The sequence below is a fragment of the Leucopleurus acutus genome, assembly GCF_964270905.1.
Source record: "Leucopleurus acutus genome assembly, chromosome: 14".
NCBI lineage: Eukaryota > Metazoa > Chordata > Mammalia > Artiodactyla > Delphinidae > Leucopleurus > Leucopleurus acutus.
In genome coordinates this window covers 85,439,691-85,466,891 of record NC_139156.1, presented here as the reverse complement: position 1 = coordinate 85,466,891, position 27,201 = coordinate 85,439,691, and the positions used below count along the sequence as shown (strand labels likewise).

Here is a 27,201-nt window from a genome sequence, read left to right as displayed (position 1 = left end):
ATAATTCTGGAGGCACTGATGCCCCTCTTGCTTCCCCCTCCTGTGACACCTCACCAAGGCTAGGCTGTCAGCTCCAGGGAGATGGGGCCTTCATCAAATGACTGAGGGTCTCCTGTGCCTGGACACTTAACATGGAATGAGAGGATGACCACACATCACAAGCTGGACTCTGCCTGAAAACTGAGTCTGGCTACAACAGAGCAAAAGCAGGCAGTGAAATTGTCTCCCCAAGGACCACAGTCCCTCCATCACGGTGGAAAAGCACAAGTGCCCCTAGTACCCTGTGCTAAGTCGTCCGAGCTCCTCTGGGCCCCCAAGTGGCTTGGTGATGCTGATGACTTCCTGGAGATAAGACATGGGTCACCTGGGTCCTCATGCATGGACACTGCGCTCTGTGAGGCCTTGGGGAGAGGCTGGGCACCGTTCACGTCAGTTTGTCCCCATATTCTGGACAGAGTCGAGCTGACATTTTTTTAAAGTTATTTTTCATATGTTTTGTGTTGCTCAGCAATAACTAGTCCAAATTTCTTTGAAGAAGAATTTCTTATTAACAAGTGTACAAGCCTAGTTGCAAGTATATGAAGAAATATTTTTTCGGACTCACGACAAAACCAATGGGTCAGCTGTCTGAAGCATCAAAACAGGAGTAGAGCATAATGTAAATAAGAAGTGATAGGTCACATGAACGCTGTCAAACAAAAGCTCAACTTGGACTCAGAATCAAGACATTTTACCAACGAAGAAAGCAACTGAGTCACAATAATGCCTTGTATTTACAGATGTGATTTTTTTTAGTCATATATTTTATACGCATCAGTGTATACATGTCAATCCCAATGGCCCAATTCATCACACGACCACCCCCCGCCCCCCGCAGCTTTCCCCTTGCTGTCCATAGGTTTGTTCTCTACATCTGTGTCTCAACTTCTTCCCTGCAAACCAGTTCATCTGTACCATTTTTCTAGGTTCCACATACATGCGTTAATATATGATATTTGTTTTTCTTTTTCTACCTTACTTCACTCTGTATGACAGTCTTTAGATCCATCCACGTCTCAACAAATGACCCAATTACGTTCCTTTTTATGGCTGAGTAATATTCCATTGTATATATTTACCACATCTTCCTTATCCATTTGTCTGTCGATGGGCATTTAGGATGCTTCCATGACCTGGCTATTATAAATAGTGCTGCAATGCATACTGGGGTGCATGTGTCTTCTTGAATTATGGTTTTCTCTGGGTATATGCCCCGTACTGGGATTGCTAGATCATATGATAATTCTATTTTTAGTTTTTTAAGGAACCTCCATACTGTTCTCCATAGTGGCTGTATCAATTTACATTCCCACCAACAGTGCAGGAGGGTTCCCTTTTCTCCACACCCTCTCCAGCATTTGTTGTCTATAGATTTTTTGATAATCCCATTCTAACTGGTGTGAGGTGATACCTCATTGTAGTTTTGATTTGCATTTCTCTAATAATTAGTGATGTTGAGCAGCTTTTCATGTGATTCTTGGCTATCTGTATGTCTTCTTTGGAGAAATGTCTATTTAGGTCTTCTGCCCATTTTTGGATTGGGTTGTCTGTTTTTTTAATATTGAGCTGCATGAGCTGTTTATATATTTTGGAGATTAATCCTTTGTCCATTGATTTGTTTGCAAATATTTTCTCCCATTCTGAGGGTCGTCTTTTCGTCTTCTTTATGGTTTCCTTTGCTGTGCAAAAGCTTTGAAGTTTCATTAGGTGCCATTTGTTTATTTTTGTTTTTATTTCCATTACTCTAGGAGGTGGATCAAAAAAGATCCTGCTGTGATTTATGTCAAAGAGTGTGCTTCCTATGTTTTCCTCTAAGAGTTTTATAGTGTCTGGCCTTACATTTAGGTCTCTAACCCATTTTGAGTTCATTTTTGTGTATGGTGTTAGGGAGTGTTCTAATTTCGTCCTTTTACATGTAGCTGTCCAGTTTTCCCAGCACCACTTATGGAAGAGACAGTCTTTTCTCCATTGTATATCCTTGCCTCCTTTCTCATAGATTAGTTGACCATAGGTGTGTGGGCTTACCACTGGGCTTTCTATCTTGTTCCATTGATCTATGTTTCTGTTTTTGTGCCAGTACCATATTGTCTTGATTACTGTAGATTTGTAGTATAGTCTGAAGTCAGGGAGCCTGATTCCTCCAGCTCCGTTTTTTTTCCCTCAAGACTGCTTTGGCTATTCGGGGTCTTTTGTGTCTCCATACAAATTTTAAGACTTTTTGTTCTAGTTCTGTAAAAAATGCCATTGGTAATTTGATAGGGGTTGCATTGAATCTGTAGATTGCTTTGGGTAGTATAGTCATTTTCACAATATTGACTCTTCCAATCCAAAAACATGGTATATATCTCCATCTGTTGCTATCATCTTTAATTTCTTTCACCAGTGTCTTATAATTTTCTGCATACAGGTCTTTTGTCTCCCTAGGTAGGTTTATTCCTAGGTATTTTATTCTTTTTCTTGCAATGGTAAATGGGAGTGTTTCCTTAATTTCTCTTTCAGATTTTGCATCATTAGTGTATAGGAATGCAAGAGACTTCTGTGCATTAATTTTGTATCCTGCAACTTTATCAAATTCATTGATTAGCTCTAGTAGTTTTCTGGTGGCATCTTTAGGATTCTTTATGTATAGTATCATGTCACCTGCAAACAGTGACACTTTTATTTCTTCTTTTCCAATTTGTATTCATTTTATTTCTTTTTCTCCTCTGACTGCTGTGGCTGGGTCTTCCAAAGCTATGTTGAATAATAGTGGTGAGAATGGACATCCTTGTCTTTTTCCTGATCTTAGAGGAAATGCTTTCAGTTTTCCACCATTGAGAATGATGTTTGCTGTGTGTTTCTCGTATATGGCCTTTATTATGTTGAGGTAGGTTCCCTCTATGCCCAATTTCTGGAGAGTTTTTATCATGAATGGGTGTTGAATTCTGTCAAAAGCTTTTTCTGCATCTATTGAGATGATCATGTGGTTTTTATTCTTCAATTTGTTAATATGGTGTATCACATTGATTGATTTGCATATATTAAAGAATCCTTGCATCCCTGTGATAAATCCCACTTGATTGTGGTGAATGATCCTTTTAATGTGTTGTTGGATTCTATTTGCTAGTATTTTGTTGAGGATTTTTGCAGCTATATTCATCAGTGATATTGGTCATTAATTTTCTTTTTTTGTAGTATCTTTGTCTGGTTTTGGTATCAGGATGATGGTGGGCTCATAGAATGAGTTTGGGAGTGCTTCGTCCTCTGCAATTTTTTTGGAAGAGTTTGAGAAGGATGGGTGTTAGCTCTTCTCTAAATGTTTGATAGAATTCACCTGTGAAACCTTCTGGTCCTGGACTTTTGTTTTGTGGAAGATTTTTAATAACAGTTTCAATTTCATTACTTGTGGTTGGTCTGTTCATATTTTGTATTTCTTCCTGGTTCAGTCTTGGAAGGTTATCCCTTTCTAAGAATCTGTCCACTTCTTCCAGTTTGTCCATTTTATTGGCATAGAGTTGCTTGTAGTAGTCTCTTAGGATGCTTTGTATTTCTGCGGTGTCTGTTGTAACTTCTGTTTTTCATTTCTAATTGAATTGATTTGCGTCCTCTCCCTCTGTTTCTTGATGAGTCTGGCTAATGGTTTAACAATTTTGTTTATCTTTTCAAAGAACTATCTTTTAGTTTTATTGATCTTTGCTATTGTTTTCTTTGTTTCTATTTCACTTATTTTTCCTGTTTCTTTAGGTAGGCTTGTAAACGTATAAACTTCCCTCTCAGAGCTGCTTTTGCCGCATCCCATAGGTTTTGGATCATCGTGTTTTCATTGTCATTTGTCCCTAGGTATCTTTTGACTTCCTCTTTGATTTCTTCAGTGATCTCGTTATTTAGTAACGTATTGTTTAGCCTCCATGTGTTTGTGTTTTTTATGTTTTTTCCCCTGAAATTCATTTCTAATCTCATAGTGTTGTGGTCAGAAAAGATGCTTGATATGATTTCAATTTTCTTAAATTTACTGAGGCTTGATTTGGGACCCAAGATGTGATCTATCCTGAAGAGTGTTCCATGCACACTTGAGAAGAGAGTGTAATCTGCTGTTTTTGGATGGAATGTCCTGTAAATATCAATTAAATCTATCCGGTCTACTGTGTCATTTAAAGCTTCTCTTTCCTTATTTATTTTCATTTTGGATGATCTGTCCATTGGTGTAAGTGAGGTGTTAAAGTCCCAAACTATTATTGTGTTACTGTCGATTTCCTCTTTTATAGCTGTTAGCAGGTGCCTTATGGATTGAGGTGCTCCTATGTTGGGTGCATATATATTTATAATTGTTATATCTTCTTCTTGGATTGATCCCTCAATCATTATGTAGTGTCCTTCCTTGTTTCTTGTAACATTCTTTCTTTTAAAGTCTATTTTATCTGATATGAGTATTGCTACTCCAGCTTTCTTTTCATTTCCATTTGCATGGACTATCTTTTTGCATCTCCTCACTTTCAGTCTGTATGTGTCCCTAGGTCTGACGTGGGTCTCTTGTAGACAGCATATATATTGGTCTTGTTTTTGTATCCATTCAGCAAGCCTGTGTCTTTTGGTTGGAGTATTTATTCCATTCACCTTTAAGGTAATTATCGATATATATGTTCCTATGACCATTTTCTTAATTGTTTGTTTGGTTTTTTTTTGTTATGCAGGCCTCTCACTGTTGTGGCCTCTCCCGTTGCAGAGCACAGCCTCCAGATGTGCAGGCTCAGTGGCCATGGCTCATGGGCCTAGCCGCTCCATGGCATGTGGGATCTTCCCAGACCATGGCACAAACCCGTGTTCCCTGCATCGGCAGGCAGACTTTCAACTGCTGCGCCACCAGGGAAGCCCATTGGGTTTGTTTTTGTAGGTCCTTTTCTTCTCTTGCGTTTCCCACTTAGAGAAATTCCTTTAGCTTTTGTTGTAGAGCTAGTTTGGTAGTGCTGAATTCTCTTAACTTTTGCTTGTCTGTAAAGCTTTTGATTTATCCTTCAAATCTGAATGAGATCCTTGCTGGGTAGCATAATCTTGTTTGTAGGTTCTTCCCTTTCATCACTTTAAGTACATCATGCCACTCCCATCTGGCTTGTAGAGTTTCTGCTGAGAAATCAGCTGTTAACCTTATGGGAGTTCCCTTGTATGTTATTTGTCATTTTTCCCTTGCTGCTTTCAATAATTTTTCTTTGTCTTTAATTTTTGTCAATTCGATTACTATGTGTCCCGGCGTGTTCCTCCTTGGATTTATCCTGTATGGGACTCGCTGCGCTTGCTGGACTTGGGTGGCTATTTCCTATCCCATGTTAGGGAAGTTTTCGACTATAATCTCTTCAAATATTTTCTCGGGTCCTTTCTCTCTCTCTTCCCCTTATGGGGCCCTTATAATGTGAATGTTGTTGTGTTTAATAATTTCCCAGAGGTCTCTTAGGCTGTGTTCATTTATTTTCATTCTTTTTTCTTTATTCTGTTCAGCAGCAGTGCATTCCAGCATTCTCTCTTCCAGGTCACTTACCCATTTTTCTGCCTCAGTTATTCTGTTATTGATTCCTTCTAGTGTAGTTTTCATTTCAGTTACTGTATTGTTCATCTCTGTTTGTTCTTTCATTCTTCTAGGTCTTTGTTAAACATTTCTTGCATCTTCTCGATCTTTGCCTCCATTCTTTTTCCGAGATCCTGGATCATCTTCACTATCATTATTCTGAATTCTTTTTCTGGAAGGTTGCCTATCTCCACTTCAGTTAGTTGTTTATCTGGGGTTTTATCTTGTTCCTTCATCTGGTACATAGCCCTCTGCCTTTTCATCTTGTCTATCTTTCTGTGAATGTGGTTTTTGTTCCATAGGCTGCAGGATTGTAGTTCTTCTTGCTTCTGCTGTCTGCCCTCTGGTGGATGAGGCTATCTAAGAGGGTTGTGCAAGTTTCCTGATGGGAGGGACTGCTGGTAGGTAGAGCTGACTGTTGCTCTGATGGGCAGAGCTCAGTAAAACTTTAATCTGCTTGACTGCTGATGGGTGAGGCTGGGTTCCCTCCCTGTTCGTTGTTTGGCCTGAGGCAATCCAACACTGAAGCCTACCTGGACTCTTTGGTGGGGCTAAAGGCAGACTCTGGGAGGGCTCACACCAAGGAGTACTTCCCAGAAATTCTGCTGCCAGTGTCCCTGTCCCCGCGGTAAGCCACAGCCATCCCCCGCCTCTGCAGGAGACCCTCTAACACCAGCAGGTAGGTCTGGTTCAGTCTCCCCTGGGGTCACTGCTCCTTCCCCTGGGTCCCGATGCTCACACTACTTTGTGTGTGACCCCCAAGAGTGGAGTCTCTGTTTCCCCCAGTCCTGTCGAAGTCCTGCAATCAAATCCCACTAGACTTCAAAGTCTGATTCTCTAGGGATTTCTCCTCCCATTGCCGGACTCCCAGCTTGGGAAGCCTGATGTGGGGCTCAGAACCTTCACTCCAGTGGATGGACTTCTGTGGTATAAGTGTTCTCCAGTCTCTGAGTCACTCACCCAGCAGTTATGGAATTTGATTTTACTGTGATTGCACCCCTCCTACCATCTCATTGTGGCTTCTCCTGTATCTTTGGATGTGGTGTATCATTTTTCATGAGTTCCAGTGTCTTCCTATCGATGATTGTCCAGCAGCTAGTTGTGATTCTGGTGTTCTCACAAGAGGGAGTGAGAGCACATCCTTCTACTCCAGCATCTTGGTTCAGGTCTCATACAGACGTGTTCTTAACACGCCTTACCAGAATGTCACATGACCTTGTGTGTTGTCATGATCAGGACTTTATATTAAATGATGGAGAAACAGCCACTGAGCATCTAGCATGGAGACACTGTGCTACATACTCTAATATATAACCTCATTTAGTTACACAGTCTCACTGCAAAACAGGTATTACTGTCTCCATTTTGCTGACTTTGAAACCATGCCTTGGGACTTCCTTGGCAGTCCAGTGGTTAAGACTTCACCTTCCAATTCAGGGGCTGCGTGTTCCATCCCTTGTGGGGCAGCTAAGCTTCCCACATGCCTTGTGGCCAAAAAACCAAAACACAAAACAGAAGCAATACTGTAACAAATTCAATAAAGACTTTAAAAATGGTCCACATCAAAAAACTCTTTTAAAAAAAAGAAAGCATGCCTTCCTAAGACTCAAGTGGGCAAGAGGGAGAGCTAACTCAAATGCTCATGTTTTCCACACCACATCAATGAGAAGGACAGCAGACCTTTTCACCATAGACTAGAAGTTCACCATTTCAAGAAATACATCTACTAACTCATGCGAGTCATTAGGAAAAGTCAGAAAATATGTTACTACCACCCTGTACTCAACCACCAATTAGAAAGAATGGGATGAGGACATTTTATAGAGTATTTACAACCTTAAACATATTATTCAATGTATAGTTTCCAAATTAGAGCAAGGAAAACTTGAACAGAAAAGAAAACTTCAACCACACCATTAAACCACCTTTTGGGTTATTTCTACTATGCTAGGGCATTCTGCTAGTTACACAGGTTACCTTTAAAGGCTTAATAAATTAGGGCTAGTAGATTTTATTTACTTTCTTTGGGCAACTGCTCTCCCTAACTCCAGTGACAGTGCTGAGAACGAGACTGTTGACCATGGCAACACTCCCCTCTGGCTGCAGGACTGTGTCTGTGAACCACTGAACCAACCACAGTATCCATGCCTCTGGCCACTGTGGCTGATCCAAAGATGAACACGACTCCTCTGGAGTTCCTCCCTGGAATTAATCTACAGGGTAGAGAATGCCCTCTCCTCCTGAGTTAGGAGAATGTGAGCCATGGCTGGACTGATGGCCAGGGGTCCACTCATAAAGAAACAGCCTGGAAGTTAGGCTGGAGTACAGAGCAGGTGGGAGGGAGGGTGCTGGAAGGGGAGAGAGGGTGAGAGAGTGAGGACGAGAGAGATAAAGAGAGGAGGAAAGAGAGGAGAGGAGGAGGAGGGGCCATTTAAAAGACAGGTGGAGGGCGGCAGGTAGAGACACACCTGACTAACAGCCCCCTCAACCTGCCCTGCACAGCTGTGGTTAGTTAGGATTTTCACACTCAGGCACCCACAGCCACCTTCCATCCTGCTCTTCTGTGGTTTGACCGTCTAAACAAAGTCTCTCTTTTTGCTTCCAGTGTTTGGAGTGGGTTTTTTTTTTACCTCCAGTGGCAAACTTAAATTACCTAAGAAAACACATTCATTACTTTACTAGAGTAAGTTCTTATTTCCGTGTCTGCGTCAAATACAATGTGACAAGTCAAATCAGCAAATATGTATGGAAACACCAAAAGGGGGCACTGTGGCCTAGAGGCCCTGAGAGCGACACTGAAAAAGAAGACACAAAACACCATGTCCGAGAAACAAAGACAAATGCAAACATGGAAGAAGTCATGGTATAAAGTAAGAGCAGTACAGGACTATGAAAATATGCAGCCAGTACATATCACAGGAGAAGAGGAGGGAACACTCAGGTTGGGGAGAGCATCCCATCTGAAGCACATGTCACTTGAAGCCTTGCTCACACTGACATCGGTGTGTCAGGGGTTTAACACTTCCACTGGCTGCACCCTGTGTCCTGTACATGTCTGGGGGCATCGGAGCATTCCTGAAACACCCTTTCACCTAACTGCAGAGCACGTGCCAGCAAGCTTACACCAGGGCAAGGCTGCCTTCAAGGGTGGGCATTTGTGCAGCACACAGGGCCCCCTCTCAGGGCTCTGCACTTGGTTTAACAGTTTGCTGTCTTGAAATCTTTAATACTTTTTGAATAACAGGCCCGCCGTTTTTATTTCGCACTGTTTCCTTGAAATTTTGTGGCTGGTTTTCCACTAAGGAAAGGGACAAAATTTTGCTACAAACAATTCAGACCAACAGTCTTACTTTTCAAACCAGTCTCTTTGCCAAGAGACGTAATATAGTTTGGAGGTCAGAGGGCAAAGATGCTCTCTCACCTGCCACATGTTCTTCCTTAGCCTTTCATTAAAAGCAAATGATTTAGGAAAATGAGAAGTGTGCAGTGGAGAGCACCTGTCACATGCCAGTTCACAGCACTGCCAAGTTGAAAGTGAAGTCACCAAGGGTGACTCAAAAAGCCCATCGTAATTTTTTTTTAGCAAAGGATGAAGTATAAAAAAAGGATTGGGTTGATTTTATGCGATATTCAGTGGGCATGTCCAATGCATCAACTGTCATAAACAGTGGACTGTTAACCATAGTGTTGCCTGGTAACACAACTCTATCTCAGAGAGCACAGGCTGCAAATGGCTGGTCCTTCCCGACATCACCTCCACGGGGGCCTCTCAGCAGCTTCCCTACAAGCCATGCGGTAATGGGAGCTCAAATGACAGTCCCCCTGCCATCTTGCGCCAGGACCTCCAGAGCCACCTCCACAGGGCCTGCGGCCTCTGATGCAATTCACTTCCTCATCATGTGCCCTCAGGGCAGCTGACCCCCAACACCAGTCTCCTCACTCCTGCCCTGTCCATGCCTATATCCCACCATGTCCACTCTCATCAGGATTGTCTCAGCTCCCTCGCAAAGTGAAACACTGATCTTTCCATTTTGTTCCTGAGTGTGAACGAGCCCCAGTCCCTGTAGGGGCCCAGGCTTAGATCAGAGCTGAAGAAGGCACGTGGGGAGTAGTGGCGTCAGGAAGGGAGGTTGTCTGTGACATGCTGACGTTAAAACCAGTTTCCTCCTCACCGTTGTCCAAACTGAGCAAGCCTTGCTGGGTGAAAAACTGGAAACATACAGCTAAGTCTGAAAGAAATGAACGGTGGTCCAAATGTGCCCGTGTTTACACGATTCTCCCTCCTGTCTCACCCGCATGGACTTCTAACATCTCATCTTTTATGTTAACTCCTGGTGACGTGTTTAGAGTAAGCTCAGTGTTTTCCTTCTGCTCAGACTGCTCTCTTTTTGCATCCATTGTTCGCTGAAGCAGACTCCCTTCTCTGATGGAGCCTGGGTTCTAGGTAGGTAATTCTGTGAGTGAGCACAAGCCAGGCACAGTCCACATGCTCAGGACGTGTCCACAATTAACTTCACCTGATTTAAGGATGGATGAGAATCTACTTACAGATGAAGACTAGGCAGGCGAGCGTGGTTTTGTATGTAAGCAAGACCAAAATGAAGATGATAAGCAGAAAACTGTGGAATTTTGTGCTCTGATGAATAAAGTCCCTTAGGAGGTAAGATTTCTAAAGCAAAGTCCTTGTTAGGGCCAGGATGTTGGAAAGCACACCAACTGGTTCAGGATTAGGGTTTGGTTTCCTTTTCCTTTTTCCTTCTCCTTCCAGATCCAGCTACTTCGGGATGCTGCCGTGCATGGGCCAGCCTGCTTCCTGACTTGGTAACAGGACACCCCGTGACCTTCATAATCAAGTGACAGAGACTCTATTTCATGTACTTAAGAAGAGAAACTTCCCTTCATTCCTGAAAGAATTTACTTTAGGAAACGTGATATGATCTGATAAGATTCTTGAAAGATCTTTTAAAAAATACTGATCATCAGTTTCTTGGTGACACCTGGGAGAAATTGTGATATGAATGGTGAAATTTTGACAGTATCTCATGAATTGAGCGAAAATAAAACCAAACTGATTCGTCTTACCTTATGGTCTTTTGAAGTGAGTGGGTTTGTCATCTCGGCAGTGTTCTTTCACTCCTGTTCTTACCTTGTTTGCTTCTGTGTGGCGTCCTCATCACAGAAGCTGTTTTACCAGAAGGTGGTCCTGGCAAACCATCACTCTAGCTGCCCTTTGTAGCATCACAGCCGTTGTGCTGACTTTTCTTACTCAGGCTGCAAATACTGTCCGATCTCAGCACCCTCTCAGACTGGAGACCCAGAGTTAGAACCTAATTTGTCATTCAGGCTATAAAAGTTGGCAATCCCTAATTGGCCACACCCGAGAAAACATGTTTCAAAATGCCACTGTGTACATGAAAAACACCTACCTCTCTTGTAGAATAAGTTTGTTTTCTTTCTTCCAAAAGTCTTTAAAGTCGGAGCTGAATTCATGCCAGATACTGAAGAAAACATTTGGGGACACTTCCTTCTCTCCAATTTTTGGTCTCATGAAGAAATAGGCTGTAGTCTCCAAAAAGCTGTCAAAGCATGCACACACACACACAAACACACACACACACGTATAAAAGCTATGATTACTTTCCAACATGGGATATTCTTTCCCCATCCAAATGCTGAGTTCATTCATGCAGTTATTATTACCAAGAGGACTCAACTCCTCAGGCACCAACAGTAGTTCTCTTAAGGTTTCATGTTAGGGTTTTTGGACTCAGATGTTAGCAGCTGACAAGAGTCCTCCATATACTGGTAGCTATCCCTGGTCCAACCATTTTCAAAATTAATCACTATGTGTCCAACCTATTTCAGAAAGGAACCTGTAATCAAGTTGGGACATAAGGGAAGTGCTGGGTCTATACTTTCCTTCTAGGCTCTAAACAAATGAAATATCGGCTCTTTGTCCCCAAACTAATATGTCTCTATATGTGTATTATACTGCTTCTATACTATGGGCTTCCTACATTGCTGATGGGAAAAAAAAGCAACAGCCCCGGGAGATACTGACAAAGGCTCCCACTGGAGATCATGGCAGCACCAATGAGTGGGTACCAGCAGGGCGGCCAGCATCGTGACAGTGGGTGGCAGTGCCCATCTCCAGAAGGTGCCATCGAGGCTGCTTCATATTACAACTACATGACACTCAGAAGGGTTTCAAGGGGTTATTTGACAAAGAACATACAACTAGTAAGTGGTAGATTTATGCTGCACCTTGACCTGGACCTCCCAGCCTCCAGAACTGTGAGAAGTAAATGTTCACTGTTTAGGCCACCCAGTCTATGGTATTTTCTTATAACAGCCAGAACTAAGTCAAGGACAAATGATCTAGATTCTTCAATACATAAATGTAAAGGGAAAAAAAAGTCTATTATAAAGACTTAAGAGATATTGTCTGATTATAATATAATGGTTTGAACTTCTTTATATATTGCTTCAAACAAACTGTAAGAAAATAAAATCATTTCTTACATATATGAACTAATTGGACTTTCGAACAGAGACTGGGTATTTGGTGACATTAGGGATTATTATTATTTTTAGTGGTAAAACTGGTGCTTGTTATTTTTTAAAGGGGATTTTTTAGCGATACATATTAAAATATATATGGATGAAATTATACCTGTTGAGGATTTGCTTCACAAACAATATGGGAGGCGGCAAGTGGGCAGGGGTGTAGATGAAACCAAGTCAGGAACCGCTGGGTGATGAGTGCATGATGATCACTGTACATTTTGTTTACCATCTCTAAATCACAGCCAAGTTCCTCACCTGTATGGTCTTTAATCTACCTACCCCTACTTCCTTTAGGCAAGTATCAAATCCATTGTCTCCTATTTCCAGCATCCGAAATCTCTTATTACTAGGTTTTCCTTCTGATCCTAAGAGCATATGAAGATTTCTGCAACTACAAATATTCTCTCATCCATGCAGACTCACTGAAAGACACCATGATTTATATACAGTTGCTTTACAATTCAATGCTCCTCTGTCCTCACTTGTTTTGAAATCTGGCTTCATAGGCCACCTTCACTACTTTCTTGCAAGAGTCTCTGATCTAAACCTACAACTTTTAGCAATTTTCATTCTCATGTCCTAAAATAATGGAACCATTACTGTCCTGTTTACTTGAACTTAAGAATGAGAAATTATTAACAGAGCTTTTCTTTTACTCCTTTAGGTTAAACCAATGCAAACTGAATTAAATGTATTATTTCCATTTTCCCTTTATGAAACTCTCAATTATAGGAGACAGCTGAGGTAATGATCACCTATTTCATGGCCTTACTTTGTATTAACTTCAGATTTACAGAAAAGTTGAAAAGATAGAGTTCAAGTATGGCCTCCACTCACCTTCTCCTAATATTAACATCTTACCCAGAAACAATACACTTAACACTGAAAGTGAGAGGAACTCTTTTGGCAGGAGCTACTGCAAACTGCCTTCTGAGTAAAGTAAGAGAAACTGTGTCAATGAGTAGGGACAACAGGTAAGGTGGTCACCCCACTGTGGTGCTGCCTGCTGGCCCCAAGACACACACACACACACACACACATACACGCGTGTGTGTGTATGTATTTAATTGAAGTATAGTTTAAGTATAGTATTGTGCTAGTTTCAGGCTTACATCATAGTGATTCAGTTATTTTTTTCAGATTCTTTTCCATTATAGGTTATTATAAAATATTGAATATAGTTCCCAGTGCTATGCAGGGAACTTATAGGTTCTTGTTGCTAATCTATTTATGTATAGTAGTTTTGTTCCACTTGTAGATGTATTTTGGATGTGTTTGTGTAGGGAGGTGAGCTCCATGTCCTCCTACTCTGCCATTTTGATCCCTCTCTGAGACTGATATACTGACATCAGTTTTAATTTATATAAAGGTCCTGGTGTTGTCTCATAATTATGTGGGGTGAGGGAAAGGAACTGAAATCATACAAAGTAGGCACTCTGACCACCATGGAATTAAATTAGAAGTCAATAACAGTAAAATTAACTGTCCAAATCATTTCTTTATCCTTTCTTCTAGTTTTATTGGGATATAATGGACACACAGCACTGTATCTGTTTAAGGTGTACAGCAAAGTGATTTGATTTACAAACATCATGAAGTGACACCATAGTAAGTATAGTGAACACCCACCATCTCATATAGATACAAAATTAAAGAAATATTAAAATTTTTTTTCCTTGTGATGAGAACGCTTAGGATACAGCAGGATTAATTGTATTTATCATGTGGTACATTACTTCCCTAGAATGTGTACCTTTTAATTAACCTCATCCAATTCCCATCCCCCCACCCCCTGCCTTTGGTAACCACAAATTGGTTCTCTTTTTCTGAGTTTGCTTGTTCGCAGTATAATTGATTGACAACACTATGTTAGTTCCTATTACATGACACAGTGATTCAGTATTTCTATACATACCAAAATGATCACCACCATAAGTCTAGTTACACAGAAATATATTACATAGTCATTGATATAGCTATTGACTATATTCCCCACACTGTACATTTCATACCTGTGACTCATTTATTTCGCAACTCTTAAGTTTGTACCTATTAATCTCCCTCACCTATTTTTCTCTTCCCCCAACCTTTCCCTTCTGGCAACCACCTGTTTTTTCTCTGTATCTATGACTCTGCTTCTCTTTGTTATGTTGTTCATTTGTTTTGTTTTTAAATTCCACATATAAGTGAAATCATATGATATTTTTCTTTCTACATCTGACTCCTTTTGCCTATGTCCCCAGGGTCAGCTCCAGTTGCCTCCTGCCTCTCCAGGAAGCTCTACAAGATCAGCAGGTGGGTCTGACCCTGGCTTCTTTCAAATTACTGCTCTATTTCCCACAGCCTTCTGGGTCTCCTGAAAGTAAGTCTCACTGGTCATCAAAGCCAAACATTTTGGGGGAGAGGGAAGATGGTGGAAGAGTAAGACATGGAGATCACCTTCCTCCCCACAGATACATCAGAAATACTTTTACACGTGGAACTGCTCCTATAGAACACCCACTGAACGCTGGCAGAAGACCTCAGACTTCCCAAAAGGCAAGAAACTCCCCACGAACCAGGGTAGGGAAAAAGAAAAATCAGAGACAAAATAATAGGGAAGGGGACCTGCACCAGTGGGAGGGAGCCATGAAGGAGGAAAGGTTTCCACACACTAGGAAGCCCCTTCAAGGGCAGAGACTGCGGGTGGCAGAGGGGGGAAGCTTCGGAGCCACGGAGGAAAGCGCAGGTACAGGGGTGCGGAGGGCAAAGTGGAGAGATTCCCGCACAGAGGATCGGTGCCGACCGACCGGCACTCACCAGCCCGAGAGGCTTGTCTGCTCACCCGCCGGGGTGGGCGTGACTGGGAGCTGAGGCTTGGGCTTCGGTCAGAGCGCAGGGAGAGGACTGGTGGCGTGAACACAGCCTGCAGGGGGTTAGTGCACCACGGCTAGCCAGGAGGGAGTCCAGGGAAAAGTCTGGACCTGCCAAAGAGACAGGAGACTTTTTCTTCCCTCTTTGTTTCCTGGTGTGCGAGGAGAGGGGATTAAGACCGCTGCTTAAAGGAGCTCCAGAGATGGGCGTGAGCCGTGGCTAACAGTGCGGACCCCAGAGACGAGCATGAGTTGCTAAGGCTGCTACTGCCGCCACCAAGAAGCCTGTGTGCGAGCACGGGTCACTATCCACACCACCCCTCCTGGGAACCTGTGCAGCCCGCCACTGCCAGGGTCCCGGGATCCAGGGACAACTTCCCTGGGAGAACGCACGGCGCACCTCAGGCTGGTGCAACGTCACGCCGGCCTCTGCCGCCACAGGCTTGCCCCGTACCCCTCCCTCCCCCTGGCCTGAGTGAGCCAAATCCCCGAATCAGCTGCTCCTTTAGCCCCGTCCTGTCTGAGGAAAGAACAGATACCCTCAGGCGACCTACACGCAGAGGCAGAGACAAATCCAAAGCTGAACCCCGGGAGCTGTGCGAACAAAGAAGAGAAAAATTTCTCCCAGCAGCCTCAGGAGCAGCGGATTAAATCTCCACAATCAACTTGATGTACCCTGCATCTGTGGAATACCTGAAAAGACAATGAACCATCCCAAATTGAGGAGGTGGACTTTCAGAACAATATATATTATTTTTTCCCCTTTTGCGCTTTTTGTGAGTGTGTATGTATATGCTTCTGTGTGAGATTTTGTCTGTATAGCTTTGCTATCACCATTTCTCCTAGGATTCTGTCCATCTAATTGTTTTGTTTTGTTTTACTTAAAATATTTTTTTCTTAATAATTAGTTTTTATTTTAATTACTTTATTTTTTATCTTACTTTATTTTGCTTTATCCTCTTTCTTTCTTTCTACTTTTTCTCCCTTTTATTCTGAGCCATGTGGATGAAAGGCTCTTGGTGCTCCAGCCAGGAGTCAGTGCTGTGCCTCTGAGGTGGGAGAGCCAACTTCAGAACACTGGTCCACATGAGACCTCGCAGCTCCACGTAATATCAAATAGCGAAAATCTCCCAGAGATCTCCATCTCAACGCCAAGACCCAGCTTCACTCAACGATCAGCAAGCTGCAGTGCTGGACACCAAATGGCAAACAACTAGCAAGACAGGAAAACAGCCCCATCCATTAGCACAGAGGCTGCCTAAAATCATAAGTCCACAGACACCCCAAAACACACCACCAGACCTGGACTTGCCCACCAGAAAGACAAGATCCAGCCTCAAACACAGGCACTAGTCCCCTCCACCAGGAAGCCTACACAGCCCACTGAACCAACCTTAGCCACTTAGGACAGACACCAAAAACAACGGGAACTACGATCCTGCAGCCACCAAAAAAGAGACCCCCAAACAGTAAGATAAGAAAAATTAAAAGACAGAAAAACACACAGCAGATGAAGGAGCAAGGTAAAAACCCACCAGACCTAATAAATGAAGAGGAAATAGGCAGTCTACCTGAAAAAAAATTTCAGAATAATGATAGTAAGGATGATCCAAAATCTTGGAAATAGAAGAGAGAAAACGCAAGAAACATTTAAAAAGGACCTAGAAGAACTAAAGAGGAAACAAGCAAAGATGAACAACACAATAAATGAAATTAAAAATACTCTAGATGGGATCAATAGCAGAATAACTGAGATAGAAGAACAGATAAGTGACCTGGAAAATAAAATAGTGGAAATAACTACTGCAGAGCAGAATAAAGAAAAAAGAATGAAAAGAACTGAGAACAGTCTCAGAGACCTCTGGGACAACATTAAACACATCAACATTCGAATTATAGGGGTCCCAGAAGAAGAAGAGAAAAAAAACTGAGAAAATATTTGACAAGACTATAGTTGAAAACTTCCCTAACATGGGAAAGGAAATAGTTAATCAAGTCCAGGAAGCACAGAGAGTCCCATACAGGATAAATCCAAGGAGAAACATGCAAAGACACATATTAATCAAACTATCAAAAATTAAATACAAAGAAAACACAGCAACAACAAGCAGCAAGGGAAAAACAACAAATAACACACAAGGGAATCCCCATAAGGTTAACAGGTGATCTTTCAGCAGAAACTCTGCAAGCCAGAAGGGACTGGCAGGATATATTTAAAATGATTAAGGAGAAAAACCTACAACCAAGATTACTCTACCCAGCAAGGATCTCATTCAGATTCGATGGAGAAATTAAAACCTTTGCAGACAAGCAAAAGCTGAGAGAGTTCAGCACCACCAAACCAGCTTTACAACAAATGCTAAAGGAACTTCTCTAGGCAAGAAACAGAAGAGATGGAAAAGACCTACAATAAAAAACCCAAAACAATTAAGAAAATGAGAATAGGAACACACATATCGATAATTACCTTAAATGTAAATAGATTAAATGCTCCCACCAAAAGACAGAGACTGGCTGAATGGATACAAAACCAAGAACCATCTATACACTGTGTACAAGAGACCCATTTCAGACCAAGGGACACATACAGACTGAAAGTGAGGGGATGGAAAAAGATATTACACGCAAATGGAAATCAAAAGAAAGCTGGAGTACCAATTCTCATATCAGGCAAAATAGACTTTTAAACAAAGACTATTACAAGAGATGAAGAAGGAAACTACATAATGATCAAGGGATCAATCCAAGAAGAACATATAACAATTCTAAATATTTATGAACCCAACATAGGAACACCGCAATACATAAGGCAAATACTAACAGTCATAAAACAGGAAATCGACAGTAACACATTCATAGTAGGCGACTTTAGCACCCCATTTCACCAATGGACAGATCATCCAAAAAGAAAATAAATAAGGAAACACAAGCTTTAAATGATACAGTAAAAAAGATGGACCTAATTGATATTTATAGGACATTCCATCCAAGAACAACAAAATACACATTTTTCTCAAGTGCTCATGGAACATTCCCCAGGATAGATCATATCTTGGGTCACAAATCAAGCCTTGGTAAATGTAAGAAAATTGAAATCGTATCAAGTATCTTTTCTGACCACAATGCTATGAGACTAGATATCAATTAGAGGAAAAGATCTGTAAAAAATATAAACACATGGAGTCTAAACGTTGCACTACTTAATAACGAAGTGATCACTGAAGAAATCAAATAGGAAATAAAAAAATATCTAGAAACAAATGACAATGGAGACACAATGACCCAAAACCTATAGGATGCTGCAAAAGCAGTTCTAAGAGGGAAGTTTATAGCAATATAATCCTACATTAAGAAACAGGAAACATCTCGAATAAACAACCTAACCTTGTACCAAAAGCAATAAGAGAAAGAAAAACAAAACAAAACAAAAAACCAAATTTAGCAGAAGGAAAGAAATCATAAATATCAGATCAGAAATAAATGAAAAAGAAATGAAGGAAATGACAGCAAAGATCAATAAAACTAAAACCTGTTTCTTTGAGAAGATAAACAAAGTTGATAAACCATTAGCCAGACTCATCAAGAACAAAAGGGAGAAGACTCAAATCAATAGAATTAGAAATGAAAAAGGAGAAGTAACATCTGACACTGCAGAAATACAAAAGATCATGAGAGAATACTACAAGCAAATCTATGCCAATAAAATGGACAAACTGGAAGAAACGGACAAATTCCTAGACATGCACAACCTGCCAAGACTGAATCAGGAAGAAACAGAAGAAAGAGAAAATATGAACAGACAAATCACAAACACTGAAATTGAAACTGTGATTAAAAATCTTCCAACAAACAAAAGCCCAGGACCAGATGGCTTCACAGGCAAATTCTATCAAACATTTAAAGAAAAGCTAACACCTATCCTTCTCAAATTCTTCCAAAATATAGCAGAGGGAAGAACACTCCCAAACATATTCTACAAGGCCACCATCACCCTGATACCAAAACCACACAAAGATGTCACACAAAAAAAGAAAATTACAGGCCAATATCACTGATGAATATAGATGCAAAAATCCTCAACAAAATACTAGCAAACAGAATTCAACAGCACATTAAAAGGATCATACACCATGATCAAGTAGGGTTTATTCCAGGAATGCAAGGATTCTTCAATATACGCAAATCAATCAATGTCATACACCATATTAACAAATTGAAGGGAAAAACCATATGATCATCTCAATAGATGCAGAGAAAGCTTTTGACAATATTCAACACCCATTTATGATAAAAACCCTGCAGAAAGTAGGCATAGTGGAAACTTTCCTCAACATAATACAGGCCATATATGACAAACCCACAGCCAACGTTGTCCTCAATGGTGAAAAACTGAAACCATGTCCACTAAGATCAGGAAGAAGACAAGGTTGCCCACTCTCACCACTCTTATTCAGCATCATTTTGGAACTTTTAGCCACAGCAATCAGAGAAGAAAAAGAAATAAAAGGAATACAAATTGGAAAAGAAGTAAAGCTGTCACTGTTTGCAAATGACCTGATATATACATAGAGAATCCTAAAGATGGTACGAGAAAACTACTAGAGCTAATCAATGAATTTGGTAAAGTAGCAGGATAAAAAATAAATGCACAGAAATCTCTGGCATTCCTATATACTAATGATGAAAAATCTGAAAGTGAAATTAAGAAAACACTCCCATTTACTATTGCAACAAAAAGAATAAAATATCTAGGAATAAACCTACATAAGGAGACAAAAGACCTGTATGCAGAAAACTATAAGAAACTGATGAAAGAAATTAAGGATGATACAAATAGATGGAGAGATATACCATGTTCTTGGATTGGAAGAATCAACATTGTGAAAATGACTCTACTACCCAAAGCAATCTACAGATTCAATGCAATCCCTATCAAACTATCACTGGCATTTTTCACAGAACTAGACCAAAAAATTTCACAATTTGTATGGAAACAGAAAAGACCCAGAATAGCCAAAGCAATCTTGAGAACGAAAAATGGAGCTGGAGGAATCAGGCTCCCTGACTTCAGACTATACTACAAAGCTACAGTAATCAAGACAGTATGGTACTGGCACAAAAACAGAAAGACAGATCAATGGAACAGGATAGAAAGCCCAGAGATAAACCCATGCACATATGGTCACCTTATCTTTGATAAAGGAGGCAAGAATATACAGTGGAGAAAAGACAGCCTCTTCAATAAGTGGTGGTGGGAAAACTAGACAGGTACATGTAAAAGTATGAGATTAGAACACTCCCTAACACCATACACAAAAATAAGATAAAAATGGATTAACGACCTAAATGTAAGGCCAGACACTATTAAACTCTTAGAGGAAAACATAGGCAGAACACTCTATGACATAAATCACAGTAAGATCCTTTTTGACCCACCTCCTAGAGAAATGGAAATAAAAACAAAAATACAAAAATGGGACGTAATGAAACTTAAAAGCTTTTGCACAGCGAAGGAAACCATAAAAAAAGACCAGAAGACAAACCTCAGAATGGGAGAAAATATTTCCAAGTGAAGCAACTGACAAAGGATTAATCTCCAAACTCTACAAGCAGCTCATGCAGCTCAATAACAAAAAACAACCAACCCAATCCAAAAATGGGCAGAAGACCTAAATAGACATTTCTCCAAAGAAGATATACAGATTGCCAACAAACACATAAAAGAATGCTCAACATCATTAGTCATTAGAGAAATGCAAATCAAAACTACAATGAGATATCATCTCACACCAGTCAGAATGGCCATCATGAAAAAATCTAGAAACAATAAATGCTGGAGAGGGTGTGGAGAAAAGGGAACACTCTTGCACTGCTGGTGGGAATGTAAATTGATACAGCCACTATGGAGAACAGTATGGAAGTTCCTTAAAAAACTGAAAGTAGAAGTAGCATATGACCCAGCAATCCCAGTATTGGCATATACCCTGAGAAAACCGTAATTCAAAGAGTCAGGTACCACAATGTTCATTGCAGCTCTATTCACAATGCCAGGATATGGAAGCAACCAAAGTGTCCACTGACAGATCAATGGATAAAGAAGTTGTGGCACATATATACAATGGAATATTACTCAGCCATGAAGAAATGAAATTGAGTTATTTGTAGTGAGGTGGATGGACATAGAGTCTGTCATACAGAGTGAAGTAAGCCAGAAAGAGAAAAGCAAATACCATATACTAATACATATATATGGAATCTAAGAGGAAAAAAAAAGTTCATGAAGAACTTTGGGGTAAGACGTGAATAGAGACGCAGACCTACTAGTGAACGGACTTGAGGATATGGGGAGTGGGAAGGGTAGGCTGTGACAAAGTGAGAGAGTGGTATGGACATATATACACTACCAAACGTAGAATAGATAGCTAGTGGGAAGCAGCCACATAGCACAGTAATATCAGCTCGGTGCTTTCTGACCACCTAGAGATGTGGGATATGGAGGGTGGGAGGGAGGGAGACGCAAGAGGGAAGAGATATGGGAACATGTGTATATGTATAACTGATTCACTTTGTTATAAAGCAGAAACTAAGACACCATTGTAAAGCAATTATACTCCAATAAAGATGTTAAAAAAAAAAAAAAGCCAAACATTTTGGGGGCTTGTCTTCTTGGTGCAGGAGCCCCAGGCTGGGGATCACAGGATGGGGCTTGGTCTCCTCACTCTTTGGGGAAAACCTCTGCCATTGTAATTATTCTCCTCTTTGGGGTCAGCCACTCGGGGGTATGGGTCTTGACTATACCACATCTCTGCCCCTCCTACCTGCCTCTTGCTGGCTCCCTCTTTATATCTTTAGTTGTAGAAGCTCTTTTCTCCTCATCTTTCAGTTTTTCTCATCAGTAGATGTTCTGTAAATAGCTGTAATTTTGGTGTGCCCATGGCAGGAAGTAAGCTCAGTGTCTTCCTACTCTGTCATCTTACCCATATTCCAAAGCCTCCAAATCATTTCTAAACAATTCACAGGTCAAAGAAAATATCTCAAGGGAAATTAGAAAATGTTTTGAACTGTAAGTACAACATATCAAAATTTGTAGGATGTAGTTAAAGAACTCAGGTGAAAATTTATAGCATAAAATGTTCTTAGAAAAGAAGAAACTTCTAAGATCAATAAGATTTCACCTTAGAGAACTAGAGTAAAAAATACAATTTAAGCTCAAAGCAAGCAGAAGAAAAGAAGTAAAAATTAGAGCAGATATAAATGAAATAGAAAAAAAGAAAAACAATGGAGAAAAATCAGCAAAACAAAAAGCTGATTTTTGGAAAAGATCAATAAAATTGATTAACCTCTGGTCCGGTTAACTAAAGAAATAAGAGCAAAAAGCACAAATTAGGAATGTAAATAATGAAAGAAGGGTTATCACTATTAGTCCCTTGGACATTTAAAGGAATGTTATGAATAATTCTTTGCCAACAATTTTGATAACTTAGATAAAATGTATCAATTCTTTGAAAGACATCAGCTACTAAAACTTTCTTCAGACATCTCCATCTATTAAATAAATTAAGTCAATAATTAATAACCTTCCAAAAAGAAACCATAAGATCTAGGTGGTTTTTCTAGTGAGTTTTCTACCAAATCTTTATAGAAAAGTTAAATCTCTTCCAGAAATTAGAAGCAGAAGAAAGAGTTCCTAACTCATTCTATATGGCCAGCAATTGCCTAATACCAAAACAAGCTAAATACATTACAAGAAAAAAAGTACAGGCCAATATGTCTCTTGAGCATAGATACAAAAATTCTCAACAGAATACTAGCAAATAGAATTCAACATGAATAAAAATTGTTTTACACCATGACAAGTGATGTTTATTCTAGTTATGCAAGATGGGTTCAATATTCAAATAAAAAAATGTAATCTACCACATGAACAAGCTAAAGGAAAAAAATCATGTAATGATATCAACTGGTGCAGGAAAAACATTTCACAAAATCTAACACCATGATAAAAACTCTCAGCAAACTAGGAATAGAGAACTTCCTTGAATTGAGGAGGAACATCTACAAAAAACCCTAGAGCTAACACCATACTGAATAGTAAGAGACTGAATGCTTTCCTCCTAATAGTGGTAATAAGGCTAGGGTGCCCTCTTTCACTTCTATTTGCACCATACTGGAAGTCTTAGCTAATACAACAAGACAAGAAAAGTAAATAAAAGGCATACAGATTGGGAGGGGAGAAATAAAACTGTCTTTATCTGCAGATGAATATGTTTATATAGAAATGCCAAAGAATCTACAAAATAATTCCTGGAACCTATAAACAAATATAGGAAGGTTGAAGGATACAGGTCAATATACAAAAGTCAATTGCTTTCTTATACACCAGCATTGAACAATTAAGTTTTGAAATTAAAAAATATATAATTTACTATAGCACAAAAAACATGGAATACTAAGGCATAAATCTAACTACAGATATAATATCTATGAGGAAAATTACAAAACTCTGATAAAAAGAATCAAATAGGATCTAAATAAATGGAGAGCTAGTCTATGAACATGGGTAGGAATAGTCAATATTGTAAAGATGCTAGTTCTTCCCAACTTAATTTGATTCATGTAATTCCAATAAAAATCCTAACAAGTTATTTTGTGGATATTGACAAACTGATTCTAAAACTTATATGGAAGAGGAAAAAGACCTGGAATAGCCATCACAATACTGAAGAAGAAAAACAAAGTTGAAGCCCTCACATTACCCAATTTTAAGACTCACTATAAAGCGGGACAGTGTGGTATTATTAGAGAAAGAGTAGATATGTATTCAATGAAACAGAATAGAGTGTCCAGAAGTAGGCTCACAAATATAGTTGACTGATCTTTGAAAAAGGAACAAAGGCAAGTCAATGGAGAAATGACAGTCTTTTCAACAAATGGTGCTGGAACAGCTGGCCGTTTATATGCAAAAAACACACAAAAGGAACCTAAACACAGACGTCACATCTTACATACACACACACACACACACACACACACACACACACACACACACACACACACACACACACACACACACACACACCCCTAAAATACTGATCAACAACTTGTGGTGGTGAGAAAAGTTAAATAATTTGAAGGTGTTATATTATTTTGGGAAGGGACAAATATATTAAATATTTGTTAATTTAAAGGTATTAAAAATAGGAGAAATAAAATGTATCATGTCTATGGCAACCACGAGTACACATCTTTCAGATCTCCCAGGTTCCAACTGAGGAAAACGAAACTGACCGAGGGCTTCAGCTGCTGTGCTCTGGGGTCAGCCATTTCATTTACACAGAGGCCCAGGGTTGCCCCCAGCCAGTGACTGAACACAGCAGGGTGCTGGTGCCGGTGCTACCCTAGGGGACACAAGGCTCTCCTCTCAAAGGCGAACTTGGCTGAAGGACTTCCAATCGGCTTTGCCAAAACTTTCTGGTAACTGCACTGCAGTCTGAGACTTTTGCTATCCAGTCTTCCTTCCTTCCCTCTCCTCCATGGGAGCTGGACCTGCATCCAGATCTAACAGCTGCCCTACCATCCTCTGGATCCCTTCCTGTTTCTCCCAGTAAATCCAGTCTTGGCACCTGCTTCTTGGAGAACCTGAAATAACATAAGTGGAGCCACAAGGAGCCTGAGAAAATAAGCAGTAAGTTGAGGTCTGGGATAGATTCAGTCACCACCCCACTGTCCTGCGTGGCACGTGGCATGGACCCTGGCACATTGGAGGCTATAAACTGCTAACAATATCACCGAGGTGGCCTAGAAAAATATCCTTGTGTGGGAATGTCCTCGCAGGTGTGATTATTCAGGCTACTGAAGACATGGTGAGAACAATGCCACATAGACAGCGGAATTGGCTGACTATGGCTAGGTTGGATTGACACCCTGCAGAGGGATAATGAGAGGCCCTGGGCTTAACAGACAGTTAAAGACTAGGGGCAACTTGGTGGTTTGGAAAGAGGCAGTTGTCACCTGTAGTGAGAGAACAGATAAAGCTGCACAACAAAAAGAAGATATAACAGCCAGGCTGAAGAGTTCCAGAGACATTTAGATGCACAGCCAAGCAGGTCTGCTAAGCTAAAGTCAGACCCTGGCTGGGAAAACCTGGGATCCCAAAACAAGCGATGAAGATAACTGACAGTCACCCCTACAGATCCCTAAAACTGTCAAGAGTTTGTAGAGGGCCCCACTCTTCTCTAGTAAACGTGAGCACCTCAGCTAGGGAAGTGCTAGACCTGATGTAGGAAAAGAGATTATACACCCATGTTGCTGCAAGAATTAGCCATGTGTAGTGGCAGGAGTTGGGGGCGGCTCTTACAGGCCTAGAGTAAGCTATGGCCAAGGCAGAGGAGAGCAGGCATGGCTCAGCTGTCCTGGACAATCGCAGAGCAGGGAGTGAAGAGGCTGAGGGCAGTGGGCATGCCTGTGTGTATCACACGAGTCCAGAACACTGAGCAAAGGAGTACTCCACGGGAGGTCCCACCACACATCAAGGCTGTCAAGAATGCACTGGCAACAGGGGCGCTGATGTTGCTCTGTGCTGTGGGCCAGGGAAGCCAGTAGGAGAGATCACAGCTGAGCCCATTAAAACCCATGGGGATGATGGAACCCGGAAATACAGGGGCCAATGGTGAAGCCCAGTGGCCAGAAGCCTGGGGACCAGTTATCATCGTGACTGACAGGGGGTCTTCCTTACAGAGAGTGTGGAGATGGTTACTAGATCATGGTATCCTTAGAAGCAAAAAAAAAAAAAAAAAAAAAAAAAGGACATTGCTTAACATCTACAATCAAATAAAAGGCAAGAATAGAGGAACAGGAGGATAAGGGCAGTTGCTTTAATAAATTGTCAAGATCCCTTGCTCAGTTCCTGGAATTGTGCTGATTTCAGATCCAGAACCCACCGACAAAAGGGATGACCCTGAGACGCTGTGGGGAGCAGGTACTGTACTGATGCCCTCAGTCCTTTCCCAAAGGGCTCTGCAGCTACTGCTCAGGGATAAAGGGAAATATCCAGGCATTTTGAGAGGTATGGGACACAGGATCTGAGCAGACATCTACAGCTTTGTCATGGCCACCTGCACTAGAGGGGGGCCCCACACACCAGAAGTCCCTGGGCCAGAGCCCCGCCCATCAACGAGACAGCAGTCTCAGCAGAAGGCAGGGTCTGGCAATCAAAGGGACCAGGGTCCAGCCACGCCTATGAAACCACCCACAATAGTCAGCCTGCCACAACAGAAGGACCAATGCAGCCCAATAGGGGCACCCCTAGAGCATATAGCTCTGGTGTCCAGAGGGGAGTGTGCTGCTGGGACCCACAGGATATTTCCTACAAAAGGCCACTTCTCCCAGGTCAGGAAATGTAACCAGCCTACAAGATACATAGAAGTAAAAACAGCAAATTATGCAAAATGAGGCGACAGAGGAACATGTTCCAAACGAAGGAAAAAATAAAACCCCAGAAGAACTAAGTGAAGTGGAGATAGGCAACCTACTTGATAAAGAGTTCAAGGTAATAAAAGTAATGACCAAAGAACTTGGGAGAAGACTGGATGAACAGAGTGAGAAGTTAGTTTTCAACAGAGTTAGAAAATATAAAGAACCAAACAGAGATGAAGAATTCAATAACTGAGTTGCAAGGAGGAGACTCAAGTAGTGAATGATTAGAGAAGTGACAAAATGCAGAAACAAAGGAAAAGCAGTCAAGCAAGAAAAGTAATAGCATGAACAGCAGTTCAACCATAACTCAGAGTCACAGGACCCTTAGTGCCTCCTCAGGGTTCTATACAGAACATCTTGATGTATATCCTCCAGTTGTTCTGTAGGAACTAAGACCCCACCCGGTGGAGGATAGTAGACCCCAGACCTACTGGAGCCAGAAGACTGATGATGGAGATTCTCAAAACATCATCCTGTTACCTCATCACCAGTCAGTCAGTAGAATGTCCATGACATGATCACATACCCTGTGACTGTTACCCCTAATGTGGCTTTTAAACCCTGCCTTGAAAGCCATCAGGGGTTCAGGTCCTTTGAGCATGACCTGCCTGTTCTCCTTTCTTGGCGCCTGCAATAAATGCTCTACTTTCCTTCATCACAACCCGGTGTCAGCAGATTGACTTTGCTGTGCATTGGTGAGCTGAATGACACAAGCTTGGTTTGGTAACAAAG

General features: G+C 41.1%; 1 protein-coding gene across 1 annotated transcript in view; it reads right to left on the bottom strand.

The window, feature by feature from the left end:
• FMN2 (formin 2) overlaps positions 1-27,201 on the bottom strand; it is a gene marked incomplete at both ends in the record, with an annotated part of 325,661 nt that overhangs the window by 19,734 nt on the left and 278,726 nt on the right. The window contains one exon of the mRNA XM_082854885.1: positions 11,002-11,151. Coding sequence (XP_082711011.1) covers positions 11,002-11,151 — 150 coding nt within the window. The remainder of the gene's footprint in view (positions 1-11,001; positions 11,152-27,201) is intronic.